Raw genomic sequence first — 14,091 nt, forward strand, 5'->3', positions numbered from 1 at the left:
AAGAAAGAGGAGGGGAGGATGGGAGAGGTGGGGGGAGTGAAGCTGTATAGTCCCTCTTCTGTGTGGACATACAGAGGGCTATTGAGTGCAGCCACTGAAGTCCGAACTGCAAGCTGATAGGAGGGGTGCAAAACAGCATAAAAAGAACAAATGCAGAAAGCCAAAGCACAAAGGCTCTGATTGTACCACTTGATCAAGACTGTTCTCTGTCTGTATTGTTTGAAAGCCTTATTTAGCAAGCTATGTCTATATGTGCTGAGGACAAAATGTACACAACACAGCCATTACATTTTCCAGCATGGATTTGAACAATCAGAATAACAATGGTATCCCAATTATCTTAACAAACTGAGGGAACTACACAGCGTGCACTGTCATGCAACAGCACACGCTAGAAATAATAATTTTTAGTCATTTAAGTATTATTGGTTGCAGTTTGTGCATCAAAACTGTTTGACCTCAGAAGTGTAAATAATGATCTAGTACTATATAACACAAGTATTTTGTGCTTGTGTAACCACCATTTTCAATAACTTCTCTTGTGCAGCACAGCACAGACTTGAATAGAGAATTAAATGAACATTCAACTACGGGTGATGAGTCTATTTCGCTCTGTGATCCAGGATGTAGCAATATGTGGTCATAAAGCCTCTCCCATTACAGTACCCTGGAACTCGATCGCTACACGTGGCCCCCGGCCCCTGGAGGACACACTAGAGCTGTGCTGCTCATCATCCCACAGTCGTCATGCTCAGGCACGACACTGCTGCCTTTGTTGGGCAGGGTGTGCCAGGCTGAGATCTGGACCGAGCGGGCATGCGTGGAATGCAGATCAGGGTGCGAGGTGGGGGGGGTGCAGAGAGTGTCTCAGTCTGAATGAGGAAGATTGAGAAATGCGCGACATGACTGGCCTGGCCTTCAGCCCACCAAGATCAAAGCAGCATCTCAGGGGGCAGAAGGGCTTACGCTCCTTTGTCACCAACGCCCGCCAATCGTGTGGACCAGTCAAGACGACCCACCAACAGTGCAATGACCTCAGTCTCTGTTCTCTGAGTTAAATGAGTCTTGGGTCTTGGTACATTCCTTGAATCTCATTTGATTTATTAACATCTGTGGGAAGTGACACCATGAGCTGCTCATCTATCACCAACAGTCCGGCTTGAGGAATAAACTATCTTTGAATTGACCATCCAGTGGTTCATTGTGAAGAGAAACAGCAGCTAAACAGTTTTAAAACTTGTATCTTATTGTTGCAAGATCACAGGAGACGGGTTTAATACATGGTGTTTTTACTTTAAAATACAGACTCATTCAAGAACAGATTTTAAAATAAAGTGGAATATCTTGTGTAATGTAGAATAGCAGAACAGAGTTCATACAAACAAAATTAATTCAAACATTTACTTTTACACGACTTATAACACAATTAGAATAAACCATTTCCGGCATTTCAGCTTGAAAGTTATCACACAAACATCATGAGCACTAACTCACTCAGACATGTCGAATGCACTTGCAGGTTTTATGACATGTCAACCTCTAATGCACGCTACCTCATAAACATAAATACATGGTCAGTCTGAAGAGGATGGAGTCAGACGAGTCATTTACGGGTCTTCTTCTTCTTTGCTTTCTCTGAATCATCATGGGCCTTCCTCTTGGCGGCAAGCTTGTTAGCCTGTAGGAAGAGAATGAATGCACACAATGAACAGATGCTTAACACAGGTCACACAAGCCTCAGCGGCCAGTGAACTCAGAAGGTTCATCCCTGGGGTCACATGTTCTCTTCACATCCACACAATACTGTCAAACATTGTCAAACCGAGATAAGTGAAAGATACTGAAAAAAAAGTAATGTAAGAATGTTATCTTTTCACAAAGCTGCACAAACAGTCTTATCTTCATGTGAAACCATAATCAAGAGGAAAAATGAATCGAACCTCTCGGATTTTTCTTTTCTTTCCGAACATGATCTTGTCGTAGAGGTACTTCTCCTTTTTCTTCATCATCATAATGGCAAGTCGCTTGTCCTCTGCTTTCTCCTCCTCCTCCAAACGAACCGGGTTTTCTACCTTCATTTTTCCAGGTGTCACTTTGACTTGCAGAGACTAGAAGGAAGAAGACAAGTCAATAATGGCTGCACACATTTATAAAAAAAATAAAATAAAAAAAAAGTGGCAAGAGATCGGGAATCTTTTACCTTGCCCTGAGATCTTTGTTCTTCCATCTTCTTAAGCTTCTTCTCTTCTGCCTCTAGGTCATCATCTCCATCATCGATGTCACCCTCTTCCTCCTCTTCTTCATCTTCTTCTTCTTCTTCATCATCCTCCTCCTCCTCCTCCTCCTCTTCTTCCTCCTGTTCATGGGCTATGAAGGAAGAAATGTACAGAAAAATCATTCATTAGTATCAAATCTGACTACTAAAACCAATTTAACACAACTCTCATGCATCTTCTCATTCATTACTGCTGCAGTAAATTGCTTTTAGAAGTTGCCTGAACTAAATAGCCATCATCTGTGTATCCATTGGTTTCAGGCTAAGAAAATCTAAATCCTAATTTAAAACACTGATTGAATGCACATGAACAAGTGTTTAAAAAGTTTTTAGGATGAAAGCTGAGATAGCAGAGGAATGTCTCAGGTCATACCAGGTTTTTCTCCACGTTGTAAGGCCATGATCTTCACTTTCTCAGGGGGCACGTAGTCGCCCTCCTTCTCCTCCACAAACGGAGAGAGGTGAGGAGGCAGAGTCACTCCGAGGAAGTAGTCCTCCACAGGCAGGAGGATCTTGGAGTTGATGCAATCATACACCCACTGGGGCTGGATGTAGTACCTGAAACAACAAGGTTATGACATTAGCCTCTTACAAAGCCAATGCGAGTTGGCAAAGAACAAGGACAGGGTCTGCCAAAAACCATGAATGTGTTTGAGGCAAGAGAGCCACTGTGAAAGGAGGCATTGAAAAGGATATGGTAAAGTTGAGAAGAGACAATGACTCAGCACAGTCTGAAATATACTGTAATTCTCATTTGTTTTGTTAAAAGTGACATTCTACATGCCTGAAAAGAAAATGTTAGTTAAAACAACCACAACATTCCTTTACCTGTTGATATATTGTTTGTCGACGTTGGGTCTGTCAACAATTTGATGTGTGATGGTTTCTTCGGACACCTCATATGTGCTTCCAATGCAAACAGACTTGTCCCAGGACACCTCGCCACCAAAACACCTGGAAGCAGCAAACAGATCATTTCAAAATAGGCTTTGCATCAGTTATGAAGTTTATGAGGATCAATTATTTCTGCTTATAAATGTCTTCGCGGCAGCAGATCTCACTCACCTGATGACAAAAGCCAAAGACTCTCTAGGAACTTCTCTGTTGACGAAGAACTTGAGGCCCTCAAAGAGCTTTTTCTGGGCCTCCTGCTGTTTCTGTTCCTTTTCTTTTGCCTCCATATTTTCCAGTTCTTCCTGCAGAACAGAAGAAAGGGAAAGTTAATGATTTTTTGGTCATGGTTTCTTATAATCCCATTGATGCAGTGCCACAAAAAGCCAAGACATTGTACTACTGTTCAATGCAGTATAAATGGATTTCACTTTCCAAACTGTGTTGCATAATTGTGTCAATAAAAGAAATTCCTTTAATAACAATGACCCAAAAATGGTGTGGCCATTAATCCAATCCCGCTAGAAGCTAAAAATCCGGCACTAAAAGTCTGTTCACTGTGTTTCTGGTTCAATCATAAAAATTGAAAATAAGATCACTGAGGGATTTGAAATGTAAATATTTTGTTGGTATAATTGAGTAGTTCTATAAACTCCTTGAAAGACAGTTTTGCAGCAGTCCCCATGCTTGTGTTGGACCCATTAGGGAGGATCAGCACCGACACCCCCAACCCACATTTTTGTGTAAATGCTTAAAAGTGAAGTATGACAATTTTTTTTCCAATCCAAGAACCCAAACTGGAACTAAGCTCATGTTAAGGAGATGCAGGTAATGCAAGTCCCTAAAAGGTTTCTGGTTCCAGAACAGTCCCTGAAGTGGAGCTCAATCCAGTTGAGCAAAACAAGCTCCACAGGTGGTGGATACCTTGTCCTTAACAACCAAACATGAAGCTGTAATCCCAAGACTCACACCTCCAAAGGTTATTACTCCTCTGATAAGATATAACCTCTCACCTCTGCCCCCAGAGACTAATTATTTTAACGTCTGGATAATAAGTTATCAGAGAAAGAAGTTGAGCCAATATTAGCAGCTGCTCGGTTCATCAACCAGCGTTGGAGAATCACTGCGTAACTGATAGAGTTGGACAATCTTCTGGGCTAAATTAACTGATCCATATTTAACTGCAGCTCTGTGCATTTTGGAGTAGAGTCCATCTACTGTATCACTTGCCTTCACCTGGTGGCTAAGCTAACTTTGCATGTACTCCTGTCAACAGCCAAGGTACCACTCTCTAACCTAGGAGAGCCAGGTTGTGCCACCCAGTTCTGCTCCCCTGTCATGTCAGCTTCAGTCCAGGACATCATCCCATGATGGGAGATGAGCCGATCAATCCTTCTGGCTTCTCAGCTCTGGTGGAGGTTTGGTTCAGTCTTGGGGCAAAACTTTAGAACCAAGTTTGCTCTACTACTACTCACTCTATACATGTTACCCTTTTGGGGCCTGTTCAGCATTAGCTCTTGTTTTTCTGCATGTTCCGAGGACACATCGCAGTGTCATAGCTTTGATATCAATGTTTTGTTCTTAGTATATTTAAAAACACATAAAATAAACTGAATCGTATGTTTTGAACTGGTTCTTACCCCATCAACAGGAAACTGGTCGAGTTCAGCCTCTTCCTCCTCTGCAGTAGAAACTACCCGTGCCAGACTGGCGCTCAGAGCTGACAGTTTCTGCTCAGACAAAAACAACAGAATTAGAGCAACAGTACTAAAGGTAATTATTTACATGTGCACTGCATAAATAACTTAGATACTAGTAACTTATAATTATGACCTCAAAATGAAGGAAGTGTGTACCATTGTTCTTAGTTAATGTATTTTTACACTGGTGCTAACAAAATGTGTTTAGAAACCCTGCTTTGCATCAGGTTGGATGAATGTCCTATCTGACAAAAGGAATAGACACAAACTAAATGCATTCAGAAAAAAAGTCCCCATATTCATTGAAGGATTTGTTAAAAATCTGCCTCATTCAAGAGAGATATACAAGATAGATAAAAATATTTAATGGATATTATTTAATAGATATGAAAAAACAGATTAGAGTAATTACTCCTTTAAAACATTGAAGATAAAGAGCCTCACCTCTAAGTAGCATTCTGAATCCATGGCATAGTCCTCCTCATTGTCCTCCTTCAGCTCTGACTCTGCTTTACTGTCCAGCTGCAAAAAGAGGGACGACGTCAACAGAGCACAGATACCAACCAGTCAAGTTGCAGTTTACATTCATGTCCATCCAGACTTATGAAGTAATATATATGGTGGAGACTTTAAAGCAATTGAATAAAAGGGTATTTTGTCATATCATGTCATATTGAGGCCAAAAACAAGTGTGAGATCAGTGACCCTGAACATTTGAGGGAGAGATGAGCACAGGGGAGAAAATCTACAAACTTGTTTTTACTTATGTTGATGTGCTTCTGGAGCCCTAATTTATTTATACAACATGAATGATCAAGTGTATATATATTCCAACTGTGTGACATAACTGGTTTTACTGATTACACCAAACATTTTACAAGGAAAGACGTGTTGGCTTAATATCTGAAGAGCTTTTACTCCCCAAGATCGACATTGTTCCTCGTTCTCAAAATCCAATATACCTTTGGTGGGTAGAGCAGGTTGAGGGAATGGTACAGTCTGAAGTTGATGAATCCCAGGAGAGTGGTGTACAACTCTGTGAATGTTGCCATTACTCTGTAGTCGACATCTGTTGGGTGCTAAAAAGGCAAAAAAATAAAAGTTCAACTAAGTCTCAATAGGTAAAATTACTAAACGAAGCCGACAATGCACAAAAATAATAAGTTATTTGGGTGATTATTAATTGCATAATTACTATGGATTACATTTCATCATTCTGCACTTACATCATGGGAGAACTGGTATGGCACCAGCCACGTAGTGAGCTGTCCCATCACCTCAGCCTGATAATATATTCCCTTGATGGAGATGAAAACCTGTCATGAAGAGGAAAGTGTTAAATGCATTGCCAATCAGAGGTCAATGAACTCAGTTCATATCAATTACCCCCCCCAAAATATTATGCATTAGCACCTTTCTGAGAGCACGAGCTGCAACAACATAGTTCATCCACTCCACAGTGAGGCGTCGACACAGCTGGATTGTCTGCACGTGGCATTTTCCTGTTCGGGCGAAGGTGGAGAAGAGGAAGCACATGCAGAGGGAGTCGTCAATATCACGGAGGGCGTCGATGAAGCTGGGGTACCTGTCAGATAGAGGAGCACATGTGAGGCAATTCAACTTGATAAAGAATTATTTATTTTAATCTCTTTGATTACAAAAGACTACAATTAGCAGTTCTCAAATTTGATTATCCAGAGAAAATCCTATGTGGACTGAGGAGAATAAGACTCACCTTTCTTTGATGATGTGGTCCAGTTTATAGGTGGGCTTGTTCTCCTTCAGTCTCTCAACTGCAGACCACTCTGTTTTTCCATAAGCCCTCTTAAGTTTGCGTACAAACACCTGTTAAGACAAGATATTTTGAAAAAAGGATAAGTGTTCATACTCAATACCGTAATGGAAAAAAGTCCAATCAAGAAACTGCTAGACAGGGGGAAAAAGTACTATCTAGTATGTAAGGGAGGAAGCAATTTAAGTTACGACCTTGTCGCAAATAAGAGAAATCAACTTTTACTTTCAAAACTGTTGCATTGGTGTGGATATTTCACACAAAACCAGTGAAAAATATGTCTGTAATACCTTGTAGTCTCTGAACCTGCCAACGATGGGCTCATGCAGCAGGAAGCGGATGTCTTTGAGCAGGTAGAAGGTCCTGGGGGCAGTGGAGCCCTTGTTCACCTTCTTCTTGTGCTTGGGCTCATGAGGGTAGATTCCTTTGAGGATGCACAGTCGCCTGAAAACAGAAGTCGAGAGTAATTTTTCTATGAGACATGGCTGTTTACTGAGAGCATCTCTCCAGCCAGGCATCCTGAAGCAAATTCTCTAGTGTGTTACTGTTACGATTGAAATATACACAACATCTGCAAGTGTAATGCAACACAATTCATCAGCATCGAACTACAATCCCAAGAATTGTCTCCAAATTTACTCAATAGTTCTCTATATTACATAACATTTTTTGAGGAAGAATTTATTGTAGGGCCATTTTGATCAGACTTCAATAATGTTACGTTTATGTTTCTCATAGATCATCAACTGAGATGACGTCGATTTAAAATTCAGATAAATCACTCTGAGCATTGTGATGTTACCTGAAATCCGGGAGGCTCAGCTGCAACTTCTTGCGTGCCTTGTTTCTGGTGATGTAGTTGGTGACCGATCCCCTCTCATACTGTAACAACAAGAACATGCGCTCACATCAAACTCCCACAAACCATCTTAAATCATTAAATAGTCGAGTTAACAACCAAACATCTACGTCTTCAAACGCTCAACTGCATCCAACACGATTGTAGAAAAACAAACTTCAGCTAGCTCCGTTAGCTAACTGGCTAACCAGGCTGCTATCCTGATATTTGATGTCCCCGCGCCTGACATTAGCCCCAAAGCGACTCTTACCTTTTTCTTCTGAAGACCTCCCATCACTGAACTGTGTCTGAATCTCTACACACGTTCAGAAAAGGCAATTCTTAACGAAACACACAATTCACGTGTGTACACAACGTTAGCAGCAGCCCCACGTAGTCGATGCACGTGTGCGTTGACGTGCAAGCATGAAGCAGGACCCCGAGGTGGTTCCGTTTGTCCGCCTGTTTAAAAAAAGAAATCAAATAAGAGAAAAACATCCCCGTGTGTTTTATTTGTTTATTGTTTTAACATTTGTTATTCATTAAAACACACCCACATCAGTTTATGGGTAATCACACAGGTAAGCAAGGCTAAACAAGGACAAATATTAAGAATAGATGTGTATCTGTTAAAGGGGAACGGTTTTTGGTATTAATATTAGGAGGAAGTAAAAAGCATGTAGTTCACTTTGCGAGTTAAAAATGGTTTAGATATAAAAAATAAAATAATAAACAAATTATTATTAATATTACGTTTGAAAAAAATAATGAAGTCAGGTGCCACATTCATGAGAACAAAATCTATGTTCAAAATGTCACTTAATCCTAAATTCTAAATTCATTCACTGACAAATGAAAAATACATATGTTAACAAGTACCAAGTTGTTATTTATTTTCTTATACCTATTTCTGTGTATCAAATTTATAGTGGAAGTTGAATATGTGGACTGGAATAAGCAGAATGTGTTTGTCATTATATTTCTAACATGGGCTACACTCAGCGCGCTCCTCAGCTGAATGCGCGCTCCCGCCTCAGATGTGCCGCGCGTGCTCCCGTGTCCCTGTGCTCTGCGTGCACCTCCGCGATGCGCTGCGGATAGGCAGCCGTTATACACTGAGGTTCAAATGGTATTGGACTTATATTCAGATTTTAATTTGTAACGAGTAACGAGGTGTCCAATGTCGATGTAACGGAGTAAAAGTATATATTTTTTCTTTCAAATGTAGTGGAGTAAAGGTGGAAGTCCTGAGGAATATAAATACTCAAGGAAAGTATAGATCCTCCCAAAAACTACTTAAGTACTGTAACTGAGTACTTTTACTCCGTTGCTTTACACCTCTGAGCACTATAAGCACGTTATTCAGATTGCATGCCCAGGAACATCAGTGCTGGTATATATAGGAAATAAAATGGATGATTCAACCACAACTGAAACCCCACCCCATTCTCTGCTCCCCCCACCCTCACTGGTACCAGGGATGCTGGAGAGATGCAGACCAGAGCAGAGGGTGACAAAAAGAAACAGTGGGAGAAATAAAAAGCCAGATTCAGACAGAAACATAAAGAAATTAGACCTCAACAACAACTCTGGAGATGGGTGAAGTATTTCATACGTTCATCATGCGACTCCGTGAGTTTATAAAGGACTATTTTATTGGTTTCTTGGACTATGAGACAGAAAAGGTGATGGTGATTAAAAACAGAACTCTTGGAATCATTTACAGGAGCGTTCAGTTTCTCGTGATCACCTATTTTATCTGGTAAGCATCATTTTTGTGTATTTGCATGTTCTCTTTGTGTGATAAAGGGACAATCTATGAAATTCAAAAGCTTTGGTAACTTCAATATGTTGATTTCTCTTCATATTTGGTGATCAGAATTATATATAATATTTGTTTTAATGCATCTTTTAGGAACTGCAGTAAAGTATGAACTCGTATTAGTATAAATACGACAGCAAAATTGCCAGAAATATTCTTTTGTTTGTAAATAGAGCATAGAAGGATACAAAATATGTGACTTTAAATTTTTGAACTCATAAAATGCAGTTTTGTGCAGAGGGAATACTTTCCATTTGCAGTTAACAGGAAACAAATAAACAACAACAGCATCATCTCTTTCCTTTACCAGACATGTTATCTGCTATGAGGAGAGCAGTTTTAATAGATGAAGAGTTTGCGATAATTTAATTACTCATCTTATTGTTTCAGACCTTAAATGATCTCTTAGATGAGATGTCTTCGGTTGTATGGTTGAAGTGCGTCATCTTCCCTTGGTGTCAGTAATGAGGGCTTTAACAGGTCCATGGTAACTCGACACCTCTTGTAAAAATGTATGTACAAGAACAGAAAATGTGATATTGCCTCCGTCTGTTCTATCGCCCTGAAGGTATGTGTTTATAAGTGAGAAAGCGTATCAAGAGAGTGAGACCCGTCCAGAGAGCTCCGTTTACACTGTGATGACAGGCACAGCGGTTCATGGAGATGATGTTCTGGATACTGTGGCGTACGTTCGGCCCTCAGAGGTGAGGCCAGAGTAAATGCTGCAGCACAGTCAAGACACTCCCACCAAATATACTCCACTGGCATAATCACAGTAACGCTTCATGTTAGTGTGAATACCTCTGAGTACTTTTTGCATTTTCTTTGTAGGGAGGTGATGTGATTAGTGCAATATTGAGACGAGAGGTCACATATGATCAGAGGCATGGGACCTGCGCAGAGGTGAGAGGTCAACTGAAGCTAGTATGCAGGAAAAGACAATTTAGTGTATGAGTTTCACAGACATATATTTTATTTATTTTCCTATTTGTCTCATTTCATTTTAGCATTTCAAAGTTCCCAGGGCCAACTGCACAACAAATTCTGACTGTGTCCGAGGGGAGGTTGACTTTAAAGGCCATGGTACTGATTGTATTACTCATTAAATCTTTCCTCGTGTCTTGTTGGTTTGTATTTGCCTCAGTTTTCCGTTGTTTTAAACAATTTCTTACAGGCAGGAGGACGGGCAGATGTGTTCAGTACTATAACCACACTTTCCAAACCTGCGAGGTCGAAACTTGGTGTCCTGTTGAAGGGTACGCTGTAGTACGGTAAGACAGGGGATGCACAATCACCACCAAGTTGATGAGGCAAGTTTAAGTCAGCTTTATTTGGATCATTCAATAATCTAATATAAGGCCTCAGAGGACCTGGAAGACAAAGAAACCAAATATGTTGATGCATAAACAATATAAAAAAAACTAGAGGCAGCTGGCTATATCTTAAAATATAAGATAATTGGGAAAAAAAAGTCACAGTTAGTAAATATGACTTGGTCGAATTAGCTATAGTGTTTCAGCTTTTTATTTTTTTTATCGTAAGCAACATGCACCAACTTCAACAAATCTCCAAAAATATGATACAACATAGACCAGTGAGTTAATTATATTTCTTTTTACAATTTGTTTTCCTAGTCTTTGCTTTGAGAAGGAAAAAATCTCCCCTTGGTTTAACTGTCCACCCAATGGGAGCGGTCACAAGCCGACAGGACGTGGTTTTAAGTGGTTGCAAGAGTTTAGGAGCCACAAACCACAGTGAGACCAGTGATGACTGTGCAAGACCTTAACATCACCACCACCTTCGGTATTCAGGTCATCACACAATTACTTATGTGCCCATTCAGCCCGTGTCATCCATGGACCTAATTTGTTGTAAGAAACAAGGGCATAGTAGCACTAATGAAACATAAAAGTGTGAAGTAGCTTTGAAAATAGCAGCAATGCCCAGTATCAATGATGAAGATCAATATTACATAGACATAGCAACCAATCGTAAACATACACATAGGAGTAAACATAAAGAGTAATGTGGTAAGAGATTATAAGATTGAATTTCATAAGATTAGGATATCATGATTATTTGGTGTCTCTAACAGTGAACAACCATTAGTGGAGGCGATCGACTTCACAGTGCTCATCAGGAACTCCATTCACTTCCCTAAATTTAAAGTATTGAGGTAAAGTACGTCCTCTCACACACACACACACACACACACACACACACACACACACACACACACACACACACACACACACACACACACACACACACACACACATTGGAGAGGAAATTCAGACCTCTTCTTGTCTTTGGCAGGGGAAACCTCAAAGACAGGCGTGACATGAAGAAATACCTCAGTAAGTGTCACTATGATGAGGAGACAGACCCCTACTGTCCAAAATTCCGCCTGGGATACATCGCAAATAAAGCGAGGGAGAATTTCACTGAGCTCTGCAAGACTGTGAGTTTGACATCTGTGTTGTAGATTTCTGATTTTAGGAATATATAAATGGTTGAATCATGTATTTCTAATGGCACACAGATGTGTTAAGAATGAACTGGAGATGGGAAGATGTGAATGGTCACTGCTGTTTTTGCTCAGGGAGGAGTGATAGGGGTTTTCATAAACTGGAAGTGTAACCTGGACCTGGATCCTTCACACTGTAAACCTACGTACTCCTTCCGTCGTCTTGATCTCCGAAAGGATCAGGACAGCAGTGGATACTATTACAGGTGAGCTCCAACCCCAAACACTGACATATTAAACCTATGTAGGCCTTACATATTAAACTGTGGTCTTTACTCCGGCCTGTGTTAAATCTTCCTGTCTTTGTCCTTCGTGCGCATTTGTCCAGATTTGCCAAATATTACAGTGAGAACGGGGTCAACTCTCGGACACTGATCAAGGCCTACGGCATCCGTCTGGACGTCATTGTTCATGGACACGTGAGCGGACACTCCGTCACCTCTGCAGTATATATACTCTATATTCGTATCATTCACAAGTCATTTCTTTGCAGGCTGGTAAATTCAGTCCCCTCCCAACCATCATCAGCACTGTGACTGCCTTGACTTCAGTTGGGATTGTGAGCGATTACTTCTCTTCTTTCTAATCTTCAGATTTCAAAGTGACAGCTTCTGTAATTGCCTTTGCAAACTGTTTTACCTCTTTTTATTTCAACCCTCCAGTGTACCATCATCTGTGACTGGATCATGCTGACGTTTATTGACAAGAACGAAGTCTACAGTGATAGAAAGTTTGATGAAGTGAGCAGCGGCATCAAATATTCATTTATTACTCATCACTGTATAAATCCATTTGTGTTTGTGGCAGTTTACTGATTATTAGTGGGTTTTATATCTCACAAAGAGCTAATAAACATACATTTTCACCAACATGTTTTGAAAAATACATACAGATCTATGTTAGTGTACAGTTTGCTTACAGTAAGGTTCACAAAATGTTTTCGGTTAATGTGGAATGAATAAGGAGCAAATCTAATTATCAAATAGTGATTTATAATATATTGCCTGAATATTGCAATCTATTAACTCTCATTTAAGCTTTTCATACAGTTATCACAGAGTAGTAGAATTCCATCATTTCAGTTTGATTGTCCCATTAATTTTGTATTTATTTGTTATTTAAAAAAGAAAAACATTACTCTTATTTTACAAATTGACAAGTAGCTACTGAGTTTTTAATTCCCTACTTCATTGATAACAATCGATGGAACAATTTCTTTGAAATATACTCAATATGTTGTGTACTATGTTACTTGATTTATTCCTGTGTCTCATCACCATTACCTCTTTACTTGCCCATTTATGAGTGGTGCCTTCAAACCCTCCATAGAAATCAGTTTGTAGTTAGGTGAAACAACCCGAAAGCATTGCTTCTGCAGCATTATATATTTGAATTTTTTTAAATAAGCCATGTTGTAAAAATAAGCCGGGCATAGTGTGAAAGGTATTTACGACTATTTCAATAACACCCTCCTCTCTAATTGTCCCACGCAGGTTATCAATGAGCCCACAGTGCCCATTCCCACAGAGCTCAGCTACATCAACAGTTTTGGCTCCGTCCACTCAGACCTTTCAGACGGTGTACCGCTGTGATGTCATCACAGTTCCCTCAGTCCTCGCCGGGCCACGTGTGGGTACTCTCCTAAAACCACCTGACTGGCAACGACAGAACTTCTGAGTGAGGAGTCTGCGACAGCTCAGTGACGGGCTTCTGTTGGCTGGACAAACTGACAGAGAAAAACATGGACGGAGGAAACCTGCTCAAAGAAAAACAGCCGGTTCTCTCAAAGTCTCTGCCTGTGCAGTGGGTTCATCTATCATCTCAAACCTCGATGCACCGCCACTGTTGGACTGTGTCAATAAACCTGTTTCTTAGACGGCTGTAAAACCACCTGGGGGATGTTTATTTTCTCAAAATATTTCAGAGCAGAAAAATATTTGAGAAACTCAGTCATGAAAAACAGATTCACAAACCATACAAATTGTATGTTCATGTATTTCCGACACTCAATCCAACAATAAAAGTCCTCTGCTAACTTGTTACGGACAATCATCATCATTATGATATCGTCTCATTAAAGAATACACTATAATGTGAAACAGTTATTCATTCCCTTCATCTTCCAACCTGACGCGTTTGGTGTAATGAAAAGATACATGAGGAGGAAATGGCCACGAGACGCACAAGGAGAGCGATGAGCGGTAATCAAATAACAACAGCATTTCCCATAAAAGGGTTTCTTTAAC

The 14,091-nt window shown here is 40.2% G+C and overlaps 2 protein-coding genes across 3 annotated transcripts; one reads left to right on the forward strand and one right to left on the reverse strand.

Annotated features, from left to right (window-relative positions):
• Positions 1-1,272: 1,272 nt before the first annotated feature.
• Positions 1,273-7,932, reverse strand: pes (pescadillo). Its single transcript, XM_034596249.1, has 15 exons — positions 7,768-7,932; positions 7,461-7,540; positions 6,949-7,102; positions 6,602-6,711; positions 6,280-6,451; positions 6,093-6,182; positions 5,829-5,945; positions 5,311-5,388; positions 4,807-4,896; positions 3,341-3,471; positions 3,104-3,229; positions 2,649-2,833; positions 2,201-2,367; positions 1,941-2,108; positions 1,273-1,678 (listed from the first exon to the last, which is right to left on the reverse strand). Exons 1-15 carry the CDS (start codon positions 7,789-7,791, stop codon positions 1,604-1,606), a joined length of 1,767 nt encoding a protein of 588 aa, XP_034452140.1. The 5' UTR covers positions 7,792-7,932; the 3' UTR covers positions 1,273-1,603.
• p2rx2 (purinergic receptor P2X, ligand-gated ion channel, 2) lies at positions 6,387-13,846 on the forward strand. 2 transcript variants are annotated; one of them, XM_034596250.1, is made up of 13 exons: positions 6,387-6,472; positions 8,975-9,258; positions 9,887-10,022; positions 10,150-10,221; positions 10,326-10,401; positions 10,493-10,589; positions 11,414-11,494; positions 11,635-11,779; positions 11,921-12,051; positions 12,174-12,264; positions 12,339-12,404; positions 12,508-12,585; positions 13,339-13,846. In XM_034596250.1, exons 2-13 carry the CDS (start codon positions 9,092-9,094, stop codon positions 13,435-13,437), a joined length of 1,239 nt encoding a protein of 412 aa, XP_034452141.1. In that variant the 5' UTR covers positions 6,387-6,472; positions 8,975-9,091; the 3' UTR covers positions 13,438-13,846. The 2 variants fall into 2 exon arrangements, with proteins under 2 accessions (XP_034452141.1, XP_034452142.1); XM_034596251.1 differs by lacking the exons at positions 6,387-6,472; positions 8,975-9,258 and adding an exon at positions 9,688-9,805.
• Positions 13,847-14,091: the final 245 nt, after the last annotated feature.

This window comes from Hippoglossus hippoglossus, chromosome 9, assembly GCF_009819705.1.
Source record: "Hippoglossus hippoglossus isolate fHipHip1 chromosome 9, fHipHip1.pri, whole genome shotgun sequence".
NCBI classification, from domain to species: domain Eukaryota; kingdom Metazoa; phylum Chordata; class Actinopteri; order Pleuronectiformes; family Pleuronectidae; genus Hippoglossus; species Hippoglossus hippoglossus.

Excerpts from the sequence above, each read along its gene's own strand:
- p2rx2 (XM_034596250.1), top strand. The coding sequence starts at position 9,092 with ATGGGTGAAGTATTTCATACGTTCATCATGCGACTCCGTGAGTTTATA. Across the intron at positions 10,023-10,149 it reads CGTACGTTCGGCCCTCAGAG|GGAGGTGATGTGATTAGTGC; the intron begins GTGAGGCCAGAG and ends TTTTCTTTGTAG. Across the intron at positions 11,780-11,920 it reads TCACTGAGCTCTGCAAGACT|GGAGGAGTGATAGGGGTTTT; the intron begins GTGAGTTTGACA and ends GTTTTTGCTCAG.
- pes (XM_034596249.1), bottom strand. The coding sequence starts at position 7,791 with ATGGGAGGTCTTCAGAAGAAAAAG. Across the intron at positions 7,103-7,460 it reads CTGAGCCTCCCGGATTTCAG|GCGACTGTGCATCCTCAAAG; the intron begins GTAACATCACAA and ends TTCTGTTTTCAG. Across the intron at positions 6,452-6,601 it reads GACCACATCATCAAAGAAAG|GTACCCCAGCTTCATCGACG; the intron begins GTGAGTCTTATT and ends TCTATCTGACAG.